At 45.9% G+C, this 18855-nt stretch overlaps 1 protein-coding gene across 1 annotated transcript in view; it reads left to right on the plus strand.

The window, feature by feature from the left end:
• NVL (nuclear VCP like) overlaps positions 1-18855 on the plus strand; it is a 42731-nt gene that overhangs the window by 11108 nt on the left and 12768 nt on the right. The window contains exons 9-19 of the mRNA XM_081186387.1: positions 207-341; positions 1209-1310; positions 4673-4790; positions 7417-7561; positions 8337-8607; positions 9936-10154; positions 11594-11698; positions 13102-13164; positions 13711-13830; positions 15313-15412; positions 17344-17450. Of these exons, the coding sequence (XP_081042513.1) occupies positions 207-341; positions 1209-1310; positions 4673-4790; positions 7417-7561; positions 8337-8607; positions 9936-10154; positions 11594-11698; positions 13102-13164; positions 13711-13830; positions 15313-15412; positions 17344-17450 (1485 nt within the window). The remainder of the gene's footprint in view (positions 1-206; positions 342-1208; positions 1311-4672; positions 4791-7416; positions 7562-8336; positions 8608-9935; positions 10155-11593; positions 11699-13101; positions 13165-13710; positions 13831-15312; positions 15413-17343; positions 17451-18855) is intronic.

Raw genomic sequence — 18855 nt, forward strand, 5'->3', positions numbered from 1 at the left:
ATAAAGACACATAGTGCTGTTAATAACATTTGCAAAGATGAGATAATGCAGAATTTACTTATTTGCATCGGTCGGAATCCCTTCACTGGTTGGGTGTGATCTCATATGGTGACAGGGCAGGAGAACACAGAATTCTGGGAGGATGTGGAAACTGTTAACTGTTACAAAAAGTAAGATAGGACAATTTTTTCCCATTTTCACTGTAGGAAGTGTGCAAGATGCTGATACATATCTGTCATCCTGAAGTATACAACTATTTAGGAGCTGTTCCACCTCGAGGATTTCTCTTGCATGGACCACCAGGGTGTGGGAAGACGTTATTAGCTCAGGCAATTGCTGGGGTGAGACTATTGGTGTATACTTTTTCTTACTCTACCTTCAAACCTCAGGTGTATTTGTATTTTTAATGCAGGCAGAGATGGTTTTAGGCATGTCTAATATGTATGTGACTGTGCATGTGCACATCGCACTGAACCTGGAAGTAACCAAAAAAATCACAAAAATGTCACAAAAGGGGCTGGGGCGGAATGGGGTGCTTGCAGGTATTTTCAGTGGTGTTTCAAATATGCACGGTTTCACTTAAATGCATGGTGCTTTGGAACATAGCCTCCACATAAATGGGAAGTTGCCTGTACACAAGTACTTCTGCTAGTTCTTGCATTCAAGATGTTACAGAATACATTGCAAAGTAATAGCTGGTGAAGCTCAAAACCTGCATTAAAAAAACAAACCTCCGTACAGCATTTCTGTAGCATCTTGAATAACACTGCTAGTGGAAGCACTGTGAAAAGCAGTTTAAAATGTTGAAGCTGCATGGGCCTCTTCCTGCTTTGTATGTCATGGTGCCCAGTACTTTTTTGAATAGGGGGAAAGAATTTTGATACACAAGTTCTCTCTTCTCTTCCTGCAGGCCAGGCCTCCCAGGAGGTCATTGGGTTGCAATCTAGAGTCTCCTCAATTGTTGCCTTTCCTTGTCTTTTAAATGGTACTGTACAAGGGAGTAGCACACCCTGGATAACTGCAAAATCTCATGACACTGTTATCTGTTAAAGTCTTTTTGTGCATTGCCCATTGAATCAAGGTGTGATATTACTCTCCCTTCCCCGTTCAGCCCTCCACGGTAGAGGCTTCTGTAAAATGCCTGAGCCTTGGTTAGTCTCTTTCCTATAATAATCTTATTTTGTGTTCATTTGTGTTTGTTTTTCTAGGAGCTTGAACTGCCAATACTCAAAGTAGCTGCTACTGAGATTGTGTCGGGAGTGTCTGGTGAATCGGAACAGAAGCTAAGGGAACTGTTTGAGCAAGCTGTGGTAAGACCAGCAGAAAAGAGTCTTAAAGCCTTTTATTAATTCACTTGACTCTGAATCATTTCTACATACAAATTTAAAAGTGGAGAAAGGTGCATCCTCATCTAACATCCTGACAGGAAGGCAAATTTCCATGTATCAGAATACTAACTGTGGGTTGGCTGTAAAATTGTCCCACTTATTTTTGTAAAAAATAATATATACCGTATTTTTCGCCCTATAAGACGCACTTTTTCCCCTCCAAAAATGAAGGGGAAATGTGGGTGCGTCTTATGGGGCGAATGCAGGCTTTCGCTGAAGCCTGGAGAGCGAGAGCGGTAGGTGCGCACTGACCCCTCTTGCTCTCCAGGCTTCGCGGATCTCTCCTCAAGCAGTGGGAACGCTCCCGCTGCTTGGGGAGTGTTGCCGGCATCCCGAAACCTGCGCGCGCTGATCTCAGCGCGTCCAGGCTTCGCGGATCTCTCCTCAAGCAGCGGGAACGCTCCCGCTGCTTGGGGAGAGTTGCCGGCATCCCGAAGCCTGCGCGCGCTGATCTCAGCGCGTCCAGGCTTCGCGGATCTCTCCTCAAGCAGCGGGAACGCTCCCGCTGCTTGGAGAGTGTTGCCGGCATCCCGAAACCTGCGCGCGCTGATCTCAGCGTGTCCAGGCTTCGGGGATCTCCTCAAGCAGTGGGAACGCTCCCGCTGCTTGGGGAGAGTTGCCGGCATCCCGAAGCCTGCACGCGCTGATCTCAGCGCGTCCAGGCTTCGCGGATCTCTCCTCAAGCAGCGGGAACGCTCCCGCTGCTTGGGGAGTGTTGCCGGCATCCCGAAACCTGCGCGCGCTGATCTCAGCGCGTCCAGGCTTCGCGGATCTCTCCTCAAGCAGCGGGAACGCTCCCGCTGCTTGGGGAGAGTTGCCGGCATCCCGAAGCCTGCGCGCGCTGATCTCAGCGCGTCCAGGCTTCGCGGATCTCTCCACAAGCAGCGGGAACGCTCCCGCTGCTTGGGGAGAGTTGCCGGCATCCCGAAGCCTGCGCGCGCTGATCTCAGCGCGTCCAGGCTTCGCGGATCTCTCCTCAAGCAGCGGGAACGCTCCCGCTGCTTGGGGAGTGTTGCCGGCATCCCGAAGCCTGCACGCGCTGATCTCAGCGCGTCCAGGCTTCGCGGATCTCTCCTCAAGCAGCGGGAACGCTCCCGCTGCTTGGGGAGAGTTGCCGGCATCCGGAAGCCTGTGCGCGCTGATCTCAGCGCGTCCAGGCTTCGCGGACCTCTTCTCAAGCAGCGGGAGCCACCGCTGGGCTTCCACGGCTTGCAGAGAGCTGCCTGTTTGGGGGCTGGGGTCGGGGGAAGCTCGGGCTGCCCCAGCCCCGCGCCTGGGGGGGAAATAAATTTTTTTCCTTTATTTCCCCCCCAAAAAAACTAGGTGCGTCTTATGGGACGGTGCGTCCTATAGGGCGAAAAATACAGTAGCTGAAACGCAATCTCTTTATGTTGTTATTTAGTCATTTAGTCGTGTCCGATTCTTTGTGACCCCATGGACCAGAGCACGCCAGGCACTCCTGTCTTCCACTGCCTCCCGCAGTTTGGTCAAACTCATGCTGGTAGCTTCGAGAACACTGTCCAACCATCTCGTCCTCTGTCGTCCCCTTCTCCATGTGCCCTCAGTCTTTCCCAACATCAGGGTCTTTTCCAGGCAGTCTTCTCTTCTCATGAGGTGGCCTCATGCTGGTGCCTCAGCTTCAGGATCTGTCCTTCCAGTGAGCACTCAGGGCTGATTTCCTTCAGAATGGATAGGTCTGATCTTCTTGCAGTCCATGGGACTCTCAAGAGTCTCCTCCAGCACCATAATTCAAAAGCATCAATTCTTTGGCGATCAGCCTTCTTTATGGTCCAGCTCTCACTTCCATACATCACTACTGGGAAAACCATAGCTTTAACTGTACAGATCACTGCCTTGGATCACTGCCTTGCCCTGGTGAAGGGGCTTGAATAACTCATAGAAGCTATGAGCTATGCCGTGCAGGGCCACCCAAGATGGACAGGTCATAGTGGAGAGTTTTGACCAAACGTGATCCACCTGGAGGAGGAACCGGCAAGCCACTCCAGTATCCCTGCCAAGAAAACTCTATGGACAAAGACAACAGGCATATAAAAAACCTCTTTATAGCTTCTATTAAAAATCTCCACTCAATAGAATCAAAACCTTTTTCTGCATTAGAATTAAAACCCAAATATTGCCTTTGCTGCCAAGTGTAGTTTTTCTAACATTTCATGATGGTTGTCTTCCAGCTATAAATTTTGTTCAGTATGGTCTCTAAGAAACTTATTTGCTAAATAATATTGCTGCCAAAATCAAATGATCTGCATTCAGCAGGCATGTAGATCTTTATGATTCTAATTTCTCCAGGTTCTTTTCTACTTTGAATTAGGATGCGTCTGTTTCTTTATATAGTCTGTTATGCAAAAGGTTTTAGAGGAAGTTGTTTTAATGTGTGTCATATTCTAGCTCTGACAGTACAATAACTTCTTTTGAAACTATTCAGACAATACACAGTGCTTATGAGTTTGAAGGTCACTTTCTCTTTAGTTTAATGCTGGACATTTTGTATTGTCCAAACATAGTGGTGTGTTTTGGTAATTGGAATCAACTTCCTTTTATTGACTCGATCCACAGTCAAGCAGCTCTAAAAGTGGTGCATATGCCAGTTTAGCATTGCACCGCCATGTTCCTTATTAAAACCTGTATTTTCCTGCAAAGGAGAAAAGCTATTTTGGTTTTGAATAGTAGTTTTTTCTCCATATAGTAGTAGTAGAAATAAAATGATGGCTTATGAATAGACACAGAAAAGGGTGCAGTCCAAATCCATTAACTCAGTGGGGTTTTTTTGGGGGGGGGGGAATATTGGATTTGACCAATACTGCATCTTTCATTTTTGTATTAGTGCTGCTGTTAGTCCATGCAAAAGGGGGGGAAACTGTTTATTGAATGGATTTGGTAAAAATTAAAATAAGGAAGCACCTGCAATTATTAATTGTGGCTCAATGTGTTGGGGAAGCAGAAGGTGCAAGGGGACATTATTTTGATAACCCTCATTCATTCTGTCACACCCCGACTCTTTTCATGTGTGTATGTCCCGTTCAATTTTATTACGCTTATACCTTTGGTAGATACCCTATGCAGACCTCTTTACAGCACAGAGCACTTGCTAATATATATCCGATTGGGTGAAAAGTTTTGTTTTAACTTTTAACAGTTGGTACCTTGCTGTTCTTTCAACAAGTATTTATTTGAAATTATAAAACAAAAAAATCATAATATGCTAAGAGTTACTTAATCATTTTCTGTGTTTGTGCTTATTTCTTTTTTATCATTATTATTTCTAGGCCAATGCTCCATGCATCCTCTTCATAGATGAAATTGATGCTATCACACCCAAGAGAGAAGTTGCCTCAAAGGACATGGAGCGGAGAATTGTAGCGCAGCTTCTGACTTGCATGGATGGTCAGGGGTTTTTTATTCTAGTAAAAGTGCTCTATCAAACCTGCTTTTTAAATTGGATCTTGCTCTTTAGGTGAAATTTCAGCTGAATATCATATCAGCTGCAGATTTCCAAGTACCAAATCAGCAAATTACAGAGGGGTAATTTGTGATAATCTTTACCGAAAGCACAAAAAAGTGGGGTGTGTATCTTGTGGCACCTTAAAGACTAATTGATCTGACGTGGCAGGAGCTTTCAAGGGCCAGAACTCACTTTGCCAGATGCATTAGATACTTTCAGATGACAACCGTGTTTATACATGCTGATGGGTCCAATGTTGAACCTCTAACCTTCCACATGTTGAAGGACTCTAAATTCAATCAGCCACAACCAGCATGATAAGACATGCTGGGAGCAACATCTGTATACCTGGTATAGATAGAAAAATGTGCCAGAAGACCACAATGTCAAGCAATGCAAAAGGCAAGAGTTGGGTGTGTCACGGTATTATGCAGAGAGCACAGATGAGTACAGAATCCAATGAATTGAATGCACAAGGTCTAGTCAGCCTGGTAATGACTTGCAAATAGCAACTCAGTAGGAGGTGTTACAACCAATCAGAATTTCTGAGTAAATTAACACTATCGTTGCTATTCTGAAGGGTCATTTAGCATACACAAAAACTGGTTAAATTTGTCACAAAACTCCCTCCTTTATATTCTTCTCCCGCTCCAATTGTAACTGTGTGTCCTCTTGACAAGTGAGACCACAAAAGTGTACGCAGTAATAAGATTTGTTAATCTCTAAACTGTTGCGGGTGGTGCTGTGGGTTAAACCACAGAGCCTAGGACTTGCCGATCAGAAGGTCGGCGGTTCGAATCCCTGTGACGGGGTGAGCTCCCGTTGCTTGGTCCCTGCTCCTGCCAACCTAGCAGTTCCAAAGCATGTCAAAGTGCAAGTAGATAAATAGGTACCACTCCAGTGGGAAGGTAAATGGCATTTCTGTGCACAGCTCTGATTCTCCAGAAGCGGCTTAGTCATGCTGGCCACATGACCCAGAAGCTCCCTTGGCCAATAAAGTGAGATGAGCGCCACAACCCCAGAGTCGGTCACAACTGGACCTAATGGTCAGGGGTCCCTTTACCTTTACCTTTAATCTGTTGCAAGACCCTTTCTGATAAGTAGGTGTTGTAGTGCAGAGACAATTGCTCCACCCATGTACTACATCAAGGTATAGAAGGCAAATTAAACACACTACAACATGGACAGATACTATTCCCGTCAACTTGGATGTGTGACTAGCAGGTCAGCCCTTGTTAAGCTTGGTTGGGCCTTGAACTTGCCACACCAAGACACTTGAGAAAAGGGAGATGGGACCCACCCCACCCCTTTACCTCTGTTGTAAATCCAGCCCAATGCCTCCAGTACCTGTCCAAACGGTTGTGATGAATTATAGAAAGCTATAACAACCCAACAAATGCTGTTGCTACGGGAAGGGCAAAAGGTCTACTTCGTGAAGCCAACTGGGAGAGCATAAAATTCCTTCCCAGCTTTGGCAAGTGATGTTTTCCATAGCAAGATCATGAGCAAAACTGCAACATGACAACTGGTAGAAGGCAAGTCAGTGTCAGTGCTAGTGGGACCCTAAATTTATAGCTTGGGCACGGGACAGAAGGAAGTGGTTCTCGCGCCACCTTGCATTGAGGCCCTGTTCCCCAGAAGCTGACTGGTGTAGCCAGGAAGCAGGATTGAATTCTCTATGCATCTGTGCATCTGTTGATTGGCAGGGAGTTAAATCCTGATCAGAAAGGGTTTTGCACTGAAATCCCGGCTAAAGGTCTCCCAGCCCCATTTCATTTTACAGTGGTGCCTCACAAGACGAAAAGAATCCGTTCTGTGATTCTCTTCGTCTAGCGGTTTTTTCGTCTTGCGAGGCAAGCCCATTGACGGATTAGCGCTATTAGCGCTTTTAGCGGCTTATCTGCTGATCGGATCAGCTGATAAGCGGCTTAGCGGCTTAGAAAAAGGGGGGGAGGGGAAAAAAACCAGCAGGAACTCGCAAGACATTGTCGTCTTGCGAAGCAAGCCCATAGTAAATTCGTTTTGCGAAGCACCTCCAAAACGGAAAACTCTTTCGTCTAGCGAGTTTTCCGTCTTGCGAGGCATTCGTCTTGCGGGGCACCACTGTAATGGAAACTGCTTTCTGCTCCTGGAGCAAGGTGAGCAAGCTTGGATCTCTTGCCCATCACCTGCTTTTGGGAGATGCATGCCTTACTGCCCGCGAGGTTCTTCAAAGTCCTGGTGTTTGGACTTTTAAATGCCAAATCAGGTGATTGACAGGCAGGTGGCCCTGCCCCCTGTCAGTCTTGGCCTATAAGGCCAATTCTGATGGAGATCTAGCATGCTGAGTTTCCGTACCTGTTTTATGTGTTCTTCTCTCCTAGCCCAGTATTATCACTGCCAAAGAGCTATAGCAGACATGCTGTGCAGTCCCAGCATTCCCTGTAGCATCATCGCTAGTAAAAGTTGGTGGTACACACCTGAGTTGTGTACTGAGGGTATATAGCACAAATAATGCTTTCCTAACAGCAAAGCGTACTTTCCTTTGCCAGTTCCCTGTGAGTTTATTGTTTTTCCTTCATCTTTCAGACTTGAATAATCTGGCTACTGCTGCTCAGGTCCTAGTAATTGGGGCAACCAACAGACCAGACTCACTGGACCCAGCTCTGCGACGTGCAGGAAGATTTGATCGAGAGATTTGTTTGGGGATTCCGGGTGAAGCAGCCAGAGAGAAGTGTGTGAGCTTTGCTTTTAAAGTTGTTGTTTTTTAAAAAATGTTCAGTTTATGGCTTGCTAGCTCTTGAATCCAAAAGTTTCTCTTAAACTTTTAACTAAAAAAAAGCAAATATAGCTGCTGCTTCTGTTGTAGTACAGGAAAAAGTCTGTGTCAGATTTTTCCCTGTAGCATAGACGTCCCAATTCAGACATTTGGCCATTAAAGCAATAATACGGAAAGAGTAGCATGGCTTGTTTAGGATTTTTTGAGGAGTCGATGCCTTCATGCTATGTTTTCTCATAGATTTATTCATTTTCTATTCAGATGCTTTGGTTTTGGTTCACCTATTACAGGAGTAAGCAGATTAAGGGCTTGTGGGATCTACTTCGCTTTTTACTAGGACCTCGAGACTCACCCTGGTGCAAAAGACAATAGAATGAAAGAACTCTGAGCCCAGGAAACTTGCTTTGAGTAACAGACTAAAAATCTATTCAGCAATCTAATTTGGGACACTGGAGCGGGAGGGAGAACATTAATTTTGTTACTGATATTGTTTAAAATTTAAGCAATGAAAAAATGGATCATTCCCGTGGATCTTCTGCAAATCATGCAGAAATCCACCAAAGTTTAATAAATTATAAATATCTCTGCCCCTTTCATAAGCTCTGGGACAAATAATTCAATAACATGATTTTCTTTCTTTCTTTCTTTCTTTCTTTCTTTCTTTCTTTCTTTCTTTCGTTCGTAAAGACTAAAACTGTAGTAACTTCTTCCTCTTTCTTCCCTTTGCCAGAATTCTGAAGACATTGTGTCGAAAACTTAGATTGCAGGAATCTTTTGACTTTGGTCATTTGGCTCATTTGACCCCAGGCTACGTTGGTGCTGATCTCATGGCACTGTGCCGTGAAGCTGCAATGTGCACTGTGAATAGAGTTCTCATTAAGCTGGAGATGGAGCAGCGCAAAGTCCTGAGAAGTAACGAAAGGTCATCTGGACAAGACATGGAAAAGGATACTGAAGAGCTTGTAAGACAGGTTATCAAAGAGCCAGATCTTCCCACTATGGTATGTGTTTTCTTTGTATCCTTTCCCTGTATCCTACTATAACTCTTCCTTAACTTTTAATATTTCCCACTTGGTATATGCATTAGTATTTCCTTCATTAGGGCAAACTTTGCAAAAGCCTGACAATGGTCTATTAGGAGATGCATGTGGTCCTCCATATGTTGCTGAACTACAATTCCCATGAGCCCTAGCCAGCATGGCCAAAGGTTAAGGTTGCTGGGAGTTGTAGTCCAACAATGTTTGGTGGGCCAAAGGTTTCACAGCCCTGAACTATAACATCACAAAGTAGCAAGCAAACTTTTGAGTTCTCCAGAACTCATTTTTGGACTGGATGTTCAGTAAAATGATGAGGGAGAACCAGATATACTTCCCTGAGTTCGTTGGAACAAGCATGGGATTAAAATGTAGTAATTATAATAGTTATATTATATTTACTTATTTGCTTCTTTTATTTACTTATGTAGGAAGAATTTATGAAGCACTTGATTCTTAAAAAAACCTAAGCAGTAATAGTAATCAATAATATAAAAATAAAATTATGTACATTTATTTTTAGAAGAATAAAGATGTGTTAAATTGAAGGGCAAGAATTAATAAATGGCAAAACCTAAAAGTACAAAGAGCAGTGCAAATATGTTCAATTAAAGAGATTTTTTCCTTTTTTAGAAAAGAGCCTTGGCTTCTAAAGGTCATGCATAAGCAAAAAAACAAAAACAGAACCATAAACTTTTATTGCGCTAGCAAAAGGCCATGACATCTTCCAAAGAAGGGGGGAAAAACACCAGTAGCTACGCATGCAGTAAAACCATGATCAAATCCACCAGAATTCCTTATTACGCAGAATAAAAAGTAATTCTCAAAGAAATGTGCAGATTAGAGCTTGGAGTCTCCTTCATAAGCCAATAAGACATGAATCTCTGGCATTCTCTTGGAATACATAAACACATTAATGGAATGCAAGACAGTGAATTGCCTACTAAAGTTAATTATAATAATTATAATAATAATAATTTATTATTTATACCCCGCCCATCTGGCTGAGTTTCCCCAGCCACTCTGGGCGGATCCCAGTCAATGTTAAAAACAGTACAGTGTTACATATTAAAAATTAAAAAAATTTGTTTGTGCTTGTCTTGAACTCAATTGTTCCTGCAATATTTCACTACAAAAAGATGCTGTTAAGTAACTGTAGTCTTTGGCCAGTTTCAAGCATGTTGTAATCGAGCTCCTGCCTTCATTGTTATTTATCCATACATGATTAAACTTTAGGAGGTTCTCCCTCTAACCTGTTCTTGTATTTCCTGCTACTCCTGATCTTTCTTCTCTAGGATGAATTGCAGAGGCTACTCCAGTTGCTAAAGGAACCAGACCCCCTTGGGGAAGATCAGCTGCAAAAGCTATGCATTGAGTTGAATGATTTCATTGTTGCGCTCTCTTCGGTGCAACCCTCTGCCAAGAGGGAAGGCTTTGTTACAGTCCCCGATGTGACGTGGGCGGATGTGGGCGCCCTGGAGGATATTCGGGAGGAGCTCACCATGGCAATACTGGTAGGGGCTGGACACGGCTACAAAGTCCTGTTAATACACGCGAGGCTGAAATAGCTTCTGGAGGTTAAGCTGTGCGATTCTGCCAGGGCATTTTTGTGGGTTTTTCGCTTGAAAGAATATGAGAGGAAACGAGCTGCGTTCTTGGCCTATCGAGTCTGCAGGAAGCAAGAGATGGTGTAGTGGTTTCACTTGGAAATGGAGGCTTATTGATTAAAGTGCGACATTATAATTAGTCAGCAGCTTCCTTTTCCAGTCAAGTCAGAATGTAGTTTGAGGAAACAGTAAGAGGAAGCAGTACATAGAAAGGAGACATTGCAGTTCCAAGTACAGTGGTGCCTCAGGTTACATACGCTTCAGGTTACATACGCTTCAGGTTACAGACTCCGCCAACCCAGAAATAGTGCTTCAGGTTAAGAACTTTGCTTCAGGATGAGAACAGAATTTGTGCTCTGGCAGCACGACGGCAGCAGGAGGCCCCATTAGCTAAAGTGGTGCTTCAGGTTAAGAACAGTTTCAGGTTAAGTACAGACCTCCGGAACGAATTAAGTACTTAACCTGAGGTACCACTGTAATTCTTTCCGTCAGACTCCAGCACCAATGAGTCTTGGCCAGGCCTAGCTAATGGTCAGAGAGATAGGAGCCATAGTCCTGCAGCAGTTGGAAGGCCACAGGTTCCCCATCACTTGTCTCTAGTATAGTCCTCTTGGGGACTGAACTGTTCCTTTCTTATAAGGAGAAACAAGTGCTATAAAAAGTAACTGCAGTGTGCAGACAGCTGTTACCAGAGACTTGGATGGAGGGAAATGCAAACACTCCCTGAGTTGGTAATGCATAAAAACAAACCAGTCCTTTTTTAATTTAAGCTTGAGACGTGTAGGTGTAATACTGGCTCCTATATCCCATGGTTTACAAATTGGGCGCCAGGCTCGGGAGTAATAATAATAATAATAAAACTCATTATTTATATCCCGCCCATCTGGCTGGGTTGCCCCAGCCACTCTGGGCGGCTTCCAACAAAACACTAAAATACAATACCCTATTAAACATCAATCATACTTTCTGCCATATCGAACCTGCCCATCAGCTGACATCACCTGCCCATTGAGGTGATCTCACCTGGTTGTCAGGTGGGCCTGGCTTCAGAAAATTGGAACTCTGGTGGACCAGGATTTGTCTGAGGTTCCGCAGCCCTGATGTCCTGTTGAGACTTCTCAGAATCTTTCATCTGTACAAAGGTGTGTCTCCCTTGGGAGGTTGTGGGCTCCCCTTCCTTGGAGGTTTTTAAGCAGAGGTTGGATGGCCATCTGTCATGGATGCTTTAGTTGAGATTCCTGCATTGCAGGGAGTTGGACTAGATGACCCTCGCGGTCCCTTCCAACTCTATGATTCTATAAATAGCTGGCACTTCCATTTTCACCCACCCACGACTCTTGTTACAGGCACCCGTGCGGAATCCTGAGCAATTCAGAGCCCTTGGCCTCTCGGCTCCAGCTGGTGTGCTGCTTGCTGGCCCTCCTGGTTGCGGCAAAACACTACTTGCTAAGGTAACGTTGATATAATCATAGTAACAGCTTGTACTAAGGGATATGGAATCACATTAAATGGGTGTCTCACATCTGGAGCTCCACTGTGTGTCTTGCGTCCAAACCAGCTTGGGCCTCTTGAGTATGCTTTGGACTTGTGGGTCTCTCCTGAAGATCATTTTGCACTTGTTTCTGTGCTGCAGGTGTAAAGCAATCAGGCATTGCTACAAAGTAATTGTGTGAAGTACTCCTACAAGATGCACTGGTGGCCACTAATTTGTGTGGCTTGGAAAGGGTATTGCCAGGCTTCAGGAACTTGGCGTCCTCCCACCCTTTGGCAGTAGATAAGCAGAACAAAGTGAAAGGAGTGTCTTGCCAGTTAGACATTTTAATGATCATAGCAAGAGAACAAAGAATCCATCTCTAGGAATGAAGGTGTTCACCCAATTAAGGATTCCACCCACTTCCCCCCTTGTCACTTCTGTATCTTGCAACCTGATCTCGCAGCCACTGTGCTTTCTGTGCTGCCGCCTTATCTGCTTTCCTAGATCTTGGACTGAGCGGATGGATGCTTTCCAGCGAAAGGGAGTCTGTTAACTCTCTCTCTCCCAGTTCTTCTTCTCCTAGCTGTTCACCACCCAGTTCTTCCCAACTTCGGTCTTCTGAACTATGTCCCTCTGCAAGCCACTGTTCCAAATCTATACTGTCCTCCTGCTCCTGGGAAGATTCAGGATCCTGAGCAGGGGGAGGCTCCCTCCATTCCTCCTCAGTGCAGCCCTCCTCAGCATGATCCCTTACAGGTACTGAGTAAATTCATGGAGGATAGGAGTCTCAGAAGATATTGGTCCTGATGGTTAGAAGGGAAACCCCCATTCTTCCCATTTCCCCCTCATTCGCATACAGTGCTGTGACCTGGTTTTCTTCAACCTGGTGCCCTCTAGATGTTTTGGACTGCAGCATAGCCAAGTAGCCAGGGATGGCACTTGGTTGTACCAGGTCACACCATTTTTAACCAGCTTGGTCTGCAGAGCTTTCGGTCATATAAGTGGTTTGCTGCGCCTCTTTCTGAATTGTGTTATTCATTTTCTTCGTAGGGAGATGATAGTTCAGGGAAAGGACTCCGGCTCCATGGCAAGAGTACATGCTTGTATGGAGAAGATCCCAGGTTCAGTCCCTGACATTCCCCTCCTATAGGGCTGGGGTAGATTCCTGGAAGCCACTGCCATCATTGTTAATAACACTGAGCTAGATGGACAAATGTTCTGATTCTGTATAACCCTGTATTTCTGGGTTATATTTTTGTGTGTTTTTAATGTTTGGTGTATTGTTAGATGCCAGAAGGGTCTTCATGGATGCAAAGTGAGGGCAAAATATATTGATAAAATTAGTATATGCATCTCTTTATTTCCTTGCCTCTTCCCCAGGCTGTGGCAAATGAGTCTGGATTGAATTTCATATCTGTGAAAGGCCCTGAACTGTTGAATATGGTAAGTTCTGTTTGTTGTGCTCAGTTGTCACTGATTTGGGGTTTGCAGGGAACGTGAAGTGTTTTGATGCTGAGCCCAAATTGACTTTACCAAATCCATACTATTAGCATACGTTTTTACAGTGGTGCGTTAGAGCTGCTGGCTTGCAAGTGAAATGACAAATTGAATTTGGTAGTTTAATTCTAGCCTAATTCTATGCACCTCTAATGGTTTAGGGTGGGAGGATTTCTGCATGCACTGTGGTTAGAGAGGGCTTGCTTGAAGCTTCCAAAAGTTAAAATCTTAAGCGTCCTTCCCCAGCCTTGTGTTTCAGATGTTTTGAACTGCAACTTCCATCAGCTGTAGCTGGCATGGCTAAGATGACTGAAGCTGAGGGAAATTACAGCTCAAAATATCTAGAGGGCACCAAGTTGGAGAATACTGATCTTGAGGGTAAAGCAATATCTGAACAGGTCCTTTTGACAAGCCTGTTCAAATGATTGGGCATATGATACTTATCTTAAAGATCTTACAGTGATTTCCCCTCCTTCCTCTGTCCTTTTCCAGTATGTGGGGGAAAGCGAACGTGCTGTACGTCAGGTTTTCCAGCGTGCAAGGAATTCGGCACCTTGTGTCATATTCTTTGACGAAGTTGATGCTTTGTGTCCCCGGAGATCAGACCGTGAGGTGAGCCTAAAAACACTTCCACCAATAGCTTAGATCCACTGGAGGACTGGGGGAATATGTAAATAGGTGTCTTTTGTCAGATTTATTTGCTTTCACAATAATCCTATGAACTGGCTGTTATTCCTAGAAAAGAAATTAAGTAACCTGATCAAACTGCCATAATTACTGTACTTTTCGCTCCATTGGACGCAGTTTTTCCCCTCCAAAAACTGAGGGGAAATGTGTGTGCGTCCTATGGAGCGAATGCAGGCTTGTGCCATAGCCACGCGCAACCCCTCCAGCAGGGAGATATTGCGCGGGGCTAAAGAGGAAGCCAAGGCAGCGAGTGGGATGGATCCTGCTCGCTGCCTTGGCTTGTTCCATAGCCGCATACAACCCCTCCGTCAGGGAGAGGTTGTGCGCAGCCTGTACGCTGCTCTTTGGGGCTGGGGGGGGGAACATTTTTTTTATTGATTTCCCCATCTAAAAACTGGGTGCGCCCTATGGTGTGAAAAATACAGTACTTTCAAGGCCTCAGGCCACATCACCTAAACCTAAACCAACCTGCACACTGATTCATTTATCCCCTGCTTTAAAGCTGTTAAGTTTTTAAATAGCAGCAACTTCCTTTATTTTCTCTTTGCCAAAGTAACATCCCAATGCAAATCCTATGGGAACCAACGCTCCGGCCCAGTGGTCTCGCACAAGATGCAAAATATTCACCATAGTTAGTGACCTGAAGGCCTGAAAGTGTGATCCCGACCTGAGGGCTTCAACCAAAGACGCTCTTGTTTATAAGACTTACCAGGTTCTCTGTAACATTGTGACTCTTTGCACCTGGAAGACAACAGACCTCCAGGACATCCCTTTACCTCTACAAACTGCTGCCTCTGTGCCTCTCAGTCGGGAGTCATCTCCCATCTCTTTTTCTCTGGGAAGTGGCAGGAATCATTCTATACATGGTACCTTCCTCAGCCATCTCGGTGTATTCTGAGGTCTGCAATTGCTTAGCACATTCAATCTCAAAGCAGGCTAACTTTAACCCACTGGTTTTGAAGCTCTGTTGTGTAAACTAACCATAGTTACTGTAAACCTGATAAAAACAGCAATCTTCATTTAAGAGAAACAAAAAGGCTCATTTGTGAGGGGATGGGCTAGCAATTTATTAGTTTACATGGGACAAACGAGAGCTTAAACTAGTGCTTAGTATTTTTTACTCCATCTTTCACTTGAAACAGCTCCCAGAACGTCTTACAGGTACCAGTAATAATATTAACAAGGCTATGAAAATCCTGGATGACCCTAGAACATGGATGGTGGACTGTATCCTTACGACCTCCCCCCTGCCAAGTTTGACTGAAGGATGGGGCCACCCCTTTATGGCATTGTGACTAGCTCAGTTCCCCTCAGCTGGTCAGCAGTGTGAGTCAGCTAAGATGCGCTGTCAGCATCAAGCAGTTTCTTTTTAACATCTTTTTGTCATCTTTTCAATTCACTGCATAGTCGGGTGCCAGTGTCCGTGTAGTGAACCAGTTGCTAACAGAGATGGATGGCCTGGAATCTCGTCGTCAGGTTTTCATTATGGCAGCCACCAACAGGCCAGGTAAGAATGGTTAAACAGTTGTAGCTCCACCTTGGGAGCCTTGTGTGGGTGTCTGTTCTGCCACTTGTACACGTGTCTGAAATCAGCAGCTTAAGTACGGCATACGTTAATTGGGTTGTTGTTTTTATTTTGTGTGTGTGTGTGTGTGTGTGTGTGTGTGTGTGTGTGTGTGTATATATATATATATATATGCAGGTTTTGGTGTCTTCGGGTATCTTCCCGTGTAAGAGTTGGGGTGTCTAGGCGACGTTTCGACGAGGTCTCACTCGTCATCTTCATCTTCGAGACCTCGTCGAAACGTCGCCTAGACACCCCAACTCTTACACGGGAAGATACCCGAAGACACCAAAACCTGCATTCCTGTACCCGTGAAAATCTACGAAAGCATATATATATATATATATATATATATATATATATATATATATATAGTGATTTTTATGTTGACCTTGTTCTGTGAGCTGCCCTGAGACCTCCGTGTATAGGGCAGTATATAAATTCAATAAATAAGAATAAGAATAAATAATAATAATGTACGTGGTTTATACACACAAACACAGGGAAATTGTGTGTGTAAAGTAGCAGTTCTTTTAGGGATTTGAGAAGCAACACACTGTGTGCATTTGAATTTTGGTGCCTCTGCTTAAGAAGCTGGGATCTGAGCTATGGTCAACAGCTTTGGAACAAAGTCAACAGCTTAATATTGTGACTTGTTCCGAAACCATTAACCATAGTTTCCCAGTATGGATGAAATGTGAAACCATAGTTAATGGAATGTTTCCTGGGTTGTTTGCTGGCTCACATAAAAGGACTGCATGTGCAGCCAGGAGGAAGGACTGGAGATTGCTTGACGTACCCATGGCCTCTCGGGTTGCTGGTGTACCTGATGAGCTCTCTGAGGTGAGGTGTCTCTAGGGAAGCTGTCCTAGGTTGTCGTCTCGAACCCAGATAATAGTCTGAGGGCAAGCTGATTTTATCTTTTCCCTCCTCTTCGATAGTCTGCACCGTTTCTTGCTGGTTCATTTGCTGAACAGAGGCAAGTTTTCTCAAAAGCCTGATGGTCTTTTCCAGTTGTCTCTGCTTTGCCAGAGAGGCGCAGGTCATCTTCTTATTCCACTAAGAACCATAAAAATGAAGTCAGCTCAAAGCAGAAATTCAGTGATCTGACTAGATATAAAGAAAGTAATTTCATAGCTTATGCAGGTTTAACCTGGCAGCAGTGGCAAGGGAGCAACTCAGTGGCTATACCTACAGCCTGTCTGCTGTGATTAACTCATGTGACCCAGTCAAGAAGCCAGGATGTTCAAGGTCACAATATTCCCTAATATAAAATCTACCCTTTCCTCTTTTTGTTGGTGCAGAACAACCATTCCTAAATGGAATTAAATCAATTAAAATCCTCGTGGGCATGAAAGGGGAAGGTAGGGGAGCAAACAAGTCCAAGGTTCACCATGAGTCTTATACCCTGGAGGGAATTGTTTCCTGTTACAACAGAACTGGGCCACTGTGTTTATGCTATATTAATCTTTACCAAACTATGAGAGGATTCCTTTCAACATCTAGGATGGCGGAAATGAGTGGTCAGCCACCAGTGTCCTTCTTTTGACTTCAGGATTCTGAGTTATCAGATGTCTGCTACTAATCTAGAGTCCTTTTTTAAAGTTAACTGTGCCAGCTACCTAAAATAAACACACCACTTGCTTCTGGGTAATCAACATAATATGTGCATAAACCCATAATTTCGCGGTAAAGAAGAGGTATGTAGTTGTGGTAAATGATGGCATTCCTTCTTTCCGGAAAGAAGGCACTTTGAGAAATGTAGTTTTCTGTTCTCAAAAGCTTCCTGTGGTCTGCCTTCTGGGTGTGTCTTCCTTGTGTGCTTCCAATTTTGAATCCAGAGTCTAAATAGGATTTTACCGTTTCTCCAACAGATATTCTAGATCCAGCTATTTTGCGCCCAGGAAGACTGGATAAAACACTCTACGTTGGTTTGCCACCACCTTTGGATCGCCTTGCCATTCTAAAGACTATTACTAAAGTAAGTGTGTGTGTGTTTAAAACGATGTCCTTGAAAGTTGCATGAAACAAAGTACAGTGGTGCCTCGCAAGACGAAATTAATTCGTTCCGCAAGTCTCTTCGTCTTGCGGTTTTTTCGTCTTGCGATGCACGGTTTCCCATAGGAATGCATTGAAAATAAATTAATGCGTTCCTAGGGAAACCGCCTTCGGACCAGGTCCGGGGACAGTCTGCCCCCGGACCTCTTCTGAAGGCTGGGGGGGGGACAAGGGCTTTTCTTCCCACCCCCAGCATTTTAAAAAACCCTGGGACAGCGGAGGACTTCTCCGCTGTCCGGGGCGATCTTAAAATGCTGGCGGGCGGCATTTTAAAATCGCCCCGGACAGCGGAGGACTTCTCCGCTGTCCGGGGCGATTTAAAAGCCCCTGGGAAGGCAGGCAGGGGGGACAAAGACTTTCGCCCCCTGCCCGCCTTCAGAAGGTGTTCCCGCCCCCCGCTCCACTTCGGAACAGCTTTCCGAAGTGGGGCGGCTGGGGCAGGTGTCCCCACCCCCCCTCCCCACTTCGGAACAGCTTTCCGAAGTGGGGCGGCGGGGGCAGGTGTCCCCGCCCCCCCTCCCCACTTCGGAACAGCTTTCCGAAGTGGGGCGGCGGGGGCAGGTGTCCCCGCCCCCCTCCCCACTTCGGAACAGCTTTCCGAAGTGGGGCGGCTGGGGCAGGTGTCCCCGCCCCCCCGCCCCACTTCGGAACAGCTTTCCGAAGTGGGGCGGCTGGGGCAGGTGTCCCCGCCCCCCCCGCCCCACTTCGGAACAGCTTTCCGAAGTGGGGCGGCTGGGGCAGGTGTCCCCGCCCCCCCCTCCCCACTTCGGAACAGCTTTCCGAAGTGGGGCGGCGGGGGCAGGTGTCCCCGCCCCCCCTCCCCACTTCGGAACAGCTTTCCGAAGTGGGGCGGCTGGGGCAGGTGTCCCCGCCCCCCCCCCGCCCCACTTCGGAACAGCTTTCCGAAGTGGGGCGGCGGGGGCAGGTGTCCCCGCCCCCCCGCCCCACTTCGGAACAGCTTTCCGAAGTGGGGCGGCGGGGGCAGGTGTCCCCGCCCCCCCTCCCCACTTCGGAACAGCTTTCCGAAGTGGGGCGGCGGGGGCGGGTGTCCCCGCCCCCCCGCCCCACTTCGGAACAGCTTTCTGAAGTGGGGCGGCTGGGGCAGGTGCCCCCACCCCCCCTTCGGAACAGCGTTTTAAAATGCTGGGGGTCGGCAGCGAAGCGGCAGCCCGACCCCCAGCATTTTAAAATCTTCCCGGGACACGGGGAGATTTTAAAATGCTGGGGGTCGACAGCGCTTCGCTCCCGACCCCCAGCATTTTAAAACCTTCCCGGGACACGGGGAGATTTTAAAATGCTGGGGGTCGGCAGCGCTTCGCTCCCGACCC

This window comes from Podarcis bocagei (genome assembly GCF_964188305.1).
Source record: "Podarcis bocagei genome assembly, chromosome: 3".
Taxonomy (NCBI): Eukaryota; Metazoa; Chordata; class Lepidosauria; order Squamata; family Lacertidae; genus Podarcis; species Podarcis bocagei.